Source organism: Lepidochelys kempii, chromosome 18, assembly GCF_965140285.1.
Source record: "Lepidochelys kempii isolate rLepKem1 chromosome 18, rLepKem1.hap1, whole genome shotgun sequence".
Taxonomy (NCBI): Eukaryota; Metazoa; Chordata; order Testudines; family Cheloniidae; genus Lepidochelys; species Lepidochelys kempii.
Window position 1 is genome coordinate 9,995,284 of NC_136397.1, and position 6,829 is coordinate 10,002,112.

Sequence of the window (6,829 nt, forward strand, 5' to 3'; positions counted from 1 at the left end):
AGAAGCAGGTTTTGGAGCCAATCACCCCTTGTGGTTCCTTGATTCCCTTGAAATGCCCCTTTTCTCTGAGTTCCTAGCATGCCACTGGGCTTTGAAGGTAAATGCCAGTAGTTAAACAATGCACACTGACAGAATAGTTACTCCTCAGGGTGGAGGGGTCAGCCCACTCTGACTGATTGCTACTGAACTAAATCATCATCATCATCATCATGATCTTTTGTGGGTATCTACCAAGCATCTTAAAGCTCTTCATAATAGTGGACATGCAGTTACCTCATTTTACCTGTGGACAGATTGAAGGACTGAAAGGTTAAGTGACACAATTCCTTGGTAATAGAACCCAGCTCTCCTCATTCCCAGTCCTGTGCTCTGACCACTTGTCCAGGTTGCTGCCCTCAGTAACAAATCAAGGGCCATGCTGATGATTCCAGTTCTGGAGGGGAGGAGGGCAGCATGGGCACTGAACAATGGTAGCACTTCCCAGTGCCCTTACCAGTCGATCTCCTTTATTGACTCTAGGGATACTCCCTGTCCACAGTAGCATCCCTAACCACGGTAATACAGAATGGTGTTTTGCCCAGTCGCCCACCAAGTCTCGTCTTCAAGTGGAGTCAGGTTACTGCATGCCGAGGAAAGGACTGTAACCAAAGAGCTGGGGATAATTAAACTGTGTCTAAAGGGACATCGGGGAAACACACCCCCTGCCTCTCATGTTAGTTCTACTGCATCCCACTCCTGGCTCTCTGATCATTCTGTAGGCAGGGCCTGAATTACCTAACGAGCGTGGGGAGCTCTATCCCCTCAGAACGCAGGGCTGTAATCAGGAATCTCACCCACAGCTCCCCCATACCCCTCCTATGGACTGCTGGGTCCTTGCATCATCGACTCAGGGTAGTACCCACTCGCCCCCTCCTTTCCACACCAGCTAGTCCAGCAACGCCGTGTCCTCCGCAGAATGCAGGGAGTGCCAGAGATGAGAACCATTTCCTAACCTGGTGCAGATAAAGTTAATTGTGCCTAAAACTGGTGCCCCGGTTGTGTTGCACTCTGTACGTACACAGCATCTTCCCTGGACAGCTCCCAAGCTCAGGAGACAGGACAGACACAGGGGGAACCAGAGGCACAGACGGTCCGTGGCAGAGTCAGCCATAGAACCCAGTTCTCTGGGGTTCCAGCCCAGGGCCCCGTCCACTAGACCAGCCGTGTGCATACTTTCCCAGCCACGCCCGCCCCTTACCATTCGTGGCACTCGCCCACCCGATACTTGTAATCTGACGTAAACCCTTACTTCTGTGCTGCTGCTGGAGAGCGGCAGCTGCCGGCCGGGGCGTTCTTGTTATTTGCAGGGCGGGAGGACTATGGTTTTTCAATCTCACTCCTGTCCCGCCATGCAATACCCAATCTATTTTTATCCCACTCCTGCTATTATGGCAGCAGGTCCTGCAGCACGCACAGGATCCAGTTTCTTTGCACCACCCCCCCCCCACGAACCTCTTGCACCCCCATCCCCCTCCAGTTTGCACACCATTTCACTAGATTACTTTCTCTCAAGCAAACCATTAGGCTTTTTATGACAGCAGCTTCTAGGCAATGTCAGAGTTTACAGGAATATCAGGAGAGTTAAAACCATGCCCCAGGCTTGGGTATTTACTTACAGCACAGGAAAAGTAAAGTGATGCTAGGCAAATGCTTCATTTCAATTGGGAGAGGTTAGAGAAGAAAATAACCGTCCAGCCAGGGAAAGCGGTAAACATTAAAGAGAGCCTAGCATGCAGTGCCAAGTACTAACCGTACCTTTATTGCTGTTGGTTACATGGCCATTCCATAGCTCCACTCCTCCTTATTAAACTAAAGAAAGAAAGGAGGTACAAATATTTACAATTCTCACCAATATGTATTTGTTAGGCAGCAGTGTGTCTGGGATTCCCGGACACTGTTGCCATAGGGGTTTGGGCCCAGATCCACAAAGGTAGTTTGGCACCTAACTCGCATAGAAGCCCTTTGAGGAGTTGAGCCTTCGTGTTTTTGCCGTGGGTCTAATGGGGCGTGAGAGCTGCATTGTGAAATGCAAAACTACCCCACAGTCAAAGTTTTCCCCACATTTTGAGTCTCAACAATGGGCCTGTTTTTTCACAGAACGTTTTGCAAAATAGGTTTCATTGTCTTTCTAGGTTCAGTGTGTGTGACTTTGTGACTAAAAATAAGTTCCCATGGATCCGATTTTCAAACCTCAGTGCCTGAGTTTTGCATGCAAAATATTCCTGTGCCAAAGCATAAGGCAGCATGCCAAAGCATGCACTGAGGTACCCAAAATAGGCATTAATGCCTCCAGCGTGCGTCCTTATGAACACAAACACAGGAACCTTTCGCATTTCCCAGCCCCCTGTTCTGTACATGCAATTCCACCTTTGCAGGAGTATGTGTCGCTTTGCTGTAGCTAGAGATACTGCTGATGGGAAGGCAGAAAGGACACAGGAGCTTTTGTTCCCAGAACGTTTTTCTGCTGGTTTGGGGGAAATATTCAGCAGTATCTTCTCTTTGTACCTGCCCTAGGTAAAAACTGAGTCATGCTTTGTGTGTGGCCTCACCCATCCTTGCCTGAGGCACTTCCACAGAAGAGGGCTGATGCCAGGTATAGAAATCAGTCAGCCCTATGCTTTCCACTCCAGAGGTCTCTTGGCTCCAGTGGTTCCTGACAATGCTTGCAACTGAGGGTAAGAGTGGGCCAGGTCATGGCCCGGCGGGCTGCTTTGTGATTAGTATTGCACTAGTCTTCACAGCAACACCCAACCAGAGCAGTGCCCCATTGTGCTGCACAAACCCTGCTCTAAAAAAAACCTTTGGGGGGGGAATTGGTTCAACAGACTGTCCTGTGCTGCAGAATAAGGTGTTCTGCTCACTTTTATTTAGAAGCAAAGGAAAGGGAACAGCATGGTAACTAAAGTGAAGGAAATGAATCTGTAACCAGAATATTAAACAATGGGGAGCTTATGCCAGCAATCCTAGGAGAATCCCAGTTCAACCAAATGGTCCGTAGTCACCATGTTTAGTACTGTAGTATTATATATATCCCAGTAGCACTTCTGGGACAAACTGAGATCAAAGCCCTATCATGCTAGGTGCTGTACAAACACATAGGAAGAGACAGTCCCTTACACTCTACAGACACAGGCAAAGAAAGGACTATTATCCTCATGTTACAGAGGGGCAAACTGAGGCATAGAGCAATTATAGCCCAGATTCATAAAGGTACTTAGGCACCTAAGTCCCATGGGTTCCAATGGGAGTTAGGTGCCTAAGTGCCTTTTAAAATCTGCACTTGGCCAAGGTCACACAGGAAGTCAGTGCCAGAGCCAGGAATTGAACCCAACCCAGTATCTCAACCATCCTTCTTATATTGGCGACCAGCCATCTGACGTGGTTCTCTTCCGGTCTGGTCTGCTCTAGTGACCCACTTTAAGGTAGAGCTGCTGGACTATTTAAAAGCAGTTCCCTGGAATTTCTCTTGTCCTCTGTAGCAAAGCACTCAGAGGTCACAGTCCATTCTACAGTCCCGCTCCTGGCTCACTGGTCCTGGGGAAACAGCATGTGCAAACTCTTGTCAGCTGGGCAGTCAGTAAAATAATGGGCTGGGGACAGGGTGGCCCCTAGCACCTGGGTGTGAATCCTGTGCACTTGCTGTCTCGGTAGCGAACGTAGCGGCTGTTGAACGTCTTCAGGTTCCTTTCCAGGCAGAGAGTCGTGCTCTTGTCACAGTCACAGACCTGTTCTTCGCACCAGCTCCCCAAAGCTGCCAAGACAGAGAGAGAGACGCGCACGGTTTTCATGGGACAATCGCAGCGACGAGGAGGACGGGGACTAATTCTCAGGGCCTGACTTCCCACTGGCCCTGTGGAGTCACTTACACTCGGGCAGTGTGAGTGCAAAGTGGGTATGAAGCACTGCTACAGGCATCCTCACTCACACTGGTGGTAGGTTACATTGGATTGGATGAGATCTTAAAAAGTGAGCTCCTCACACCCCCTTACAGTCAACTGCATGGACCCCAATTTACCTCCATCAGCTGGATGAGGGGCCAAAGTCACTGGGTCAGAAGCTGAACCAGGGCTTTCAAAGAATCAAGGTGTTGCAACTCCAATACTTATGGGCCATTAATGCACTTCTTTGGTCCATGACACAAGGAGAGACAGCCAGGGTCCTTCCACGGACCCTGGTGCCACCCTCCCCTTCGAACCCTTCTCTTCTGGATCAATGATAAGGCCAAGGAGGAGGCCGAGCGAGAAAGGCAAAGAGCCAAACCAGTGTGCTGATTAGAGAGTAGAAGCAAAGCACATCCCAACCTGACCACGGAGAGAGAACTCACCACACAGGATGTCTCCGTCTTTGTAGGTGTAACTATATCGCTGTCTGTTCCCATAACATCCATTAGCTTTTAGCCTTTCGTAACAGCAGTGATGAGCTCGGCAGCACCTCCGGGGAGAAGGAAGAGCAGAGGCACACGTCAAAGGTCTGCTTACAATGAAAGAGTCTATCATCCAGTATAGACGATCTTGTCTATGCAAGCATTTTTCACTAGGAGGGTGAAGCACTGGAATGGGTTACCTAGGGAGGTGGTTGAATCTCCTTCCCGAGAGGTTTTTAAGGTCAGGATTGACAAAGCCCTGGCTGGGATGATTTAGTTGGGGATTGGTCCTGCTTTGAGCAGGGAGTTGGACTAGATGACCTCCTGAGGCCCCTTCCAACCCTGATATTCTATGGCCATTGCCTAAGCATTTGTTGGATTTACTGTACATATCCAGGACATTCCCACTAATGCATGTATTTGTTCATGTCTGAATCAGGGCCATATCTAACCATAACTAAGGATCAGAAATGCTGTGGTAGAAATTGAGCTTTCTGCAGAAGGCAGTGAGCATCTTAAGAGACTTTCCATCCAGTTGATCTCCTGCAAAGGACCCTTGATAGTAAACTCTGCTGCACTTTATAGGGATATTTAAGCATTTGACCAGTCCCATGGGAATTACAGTGCTGCTTGAGGAATGATATATTTAAAAAAAAAAAATCTAGTGGCAATTTACCAATCTGTCGCATCCTTCGGTTCCCCTCTGCCATCAGACCCGCAGTAGCAGCCGTACCCATAATAACTGAGGATGGCACTTTTTCTCGTGGCTTGATTAATCATCTTTCGAAACTCCAGAAGACTCCCCTGTGCCCCAGACAGACCTGCAAACCAGCAAGAGCACTAGGAAGGCTGGTTTCCTCTAAAGGAAAGATCACTCCCCCATCTCCTGTTGTTAATGCACATGGGGAGCACGCTGCATTGATGAAAGAACATGGAGCTGAATCCTTGGGGTTAGCATGTGGCTTTAATGCCACAGCCCTGTGGTAGGGGGCGCTGTGGTGGTGCACTGCTCTACACGGGGCACCAGACAGCTTGTGCCCTCTACTGGTGTGTTCCTTGCGAAGGGGATGCACAACGCTCATTCCAGCCTTTAGACCGGCATAGACGCTTCCCACAGTTGTACTGCTCTTGCTCTGGGGACCGGCACAGGAGGACGCAGGGCCAGGACACCAACTCCTCCCTGCCCCCTTTCTCCAGCTCATTCTCCTGTGGGAGAGAAGGAATGCACAGCCCTTCCCCGGAGCACAGGGACTTGTATTGCAAGAGGCCCCTGTGCAGCAATGCTAGGGGCAAGGGGAACACCTTACCTGCTCCCCTGCGGTTACACAGCTGTGTGGGGCCATGCACAAGCTGGGGCCTGAGGCTTTAATATGCCTCACTTGGGTAAAGCTCTCAGTGACCTCAGTGCGGGCCTCGCCCAGTTAAGGGCTGAGTAAACCCGACATCCAGACCCCATGCTGCGGCCGGGTGCACAAAGCACTGAGCCCCACTTGCACTGCCCTGAGGCTGGGGATTCTGCTCTGAGGGGGGCCTGCTGGATACAGAGCAGAGGCAATCGCATAATTAGCGTCGACTAGGGAGTCACTAGTTTGCTGTACTCACTGCAGGCGATCAGCAAGATGACTGCAAAGAGATTCCTCATCTTTGTGCAGGACCTGGGAGAGGAAACACCCGGATCTTTCACTCAGGCAAACGACTCAGTAGTATCGATCTCTGGATCTGCTCCAGTCAGCAGGCAGGCTTCGGATAGCTGGCTGCTGCTGAGAGGATAGAGGGGCAAGTCCGAACTTCTGAAGCACGAACCCACTCATCGCAATGAGTCAAAGCCCTGTACAGGATTGCTACTGTTTGTAGTGATCTAGCTCAATCCGTGTATCTACCTGAGCTGGAAATTATACCTCCAGCTGCAATGTAGACATGCTTTAGTGAACCCCGAGGTCCCAAAGCCAGTCTCAGCTGCAGTGAAGGGTGGGAAGTCTGTCCCCAGTACAGAGAACTATGGTTACCAGTTAGAAGGAATAACCCACAATGACACACAAGCAGAAGCTGCAACTTGTCAGAATGGGCATCAGCTGCTTGATCCCATAATGCAAGAAAAAGATCAGTAAATAATATCTATCTCACCAATCACCATAATACCTAACCACTTCCCAGGTAAATGAATTAGTGTAGCAAGGTCCCTACTAGAGGGCAGTCTCTTTTGTAAAGCACTCACCTCCTCTGGGCTTGGGAAAAGCTTGGCAGCTGGAGTAACACCTGATGTGTGCTAGCCACTGGTTGCCCTTATATTCTCCACTCTGTCCCTCCCACTGCTACCCCAGCTAGGTGGATCTTGTTCTCCAAGGTCCATTATCCAGGATGATCCAGATGAGTGGTGAGGTCTGTAATAGAAGGCGTCGCCCATTTCCCTCTTTCCTCTGGGTCTGA

General features: G+C 49.9%; 1 protein-coding gene across 1 annotated transcript; it reads right to left on the minus strand.

The window, feature by feature from the left end:
- Nucleotides 1-3,647: 3,647 nt before the first annotated feature.
- On the minus strand, nucleotides 3,648-5,305 carry LOC140900264 (basic phospholipase A2 homolog Gln49-PLA2-like). The gene is given in 3 exon segments (XM_073317229.1): nucleotides 3,648-3,790; nucleotides 4,364-4,470; nucleotides 5,079-5,305. Coding segments are annotated over 3 exon segments (477 nt in total).
- Between the last annotated feature and the right edge of the window lie 1,524 nt (nucleotides 5,306-6,829).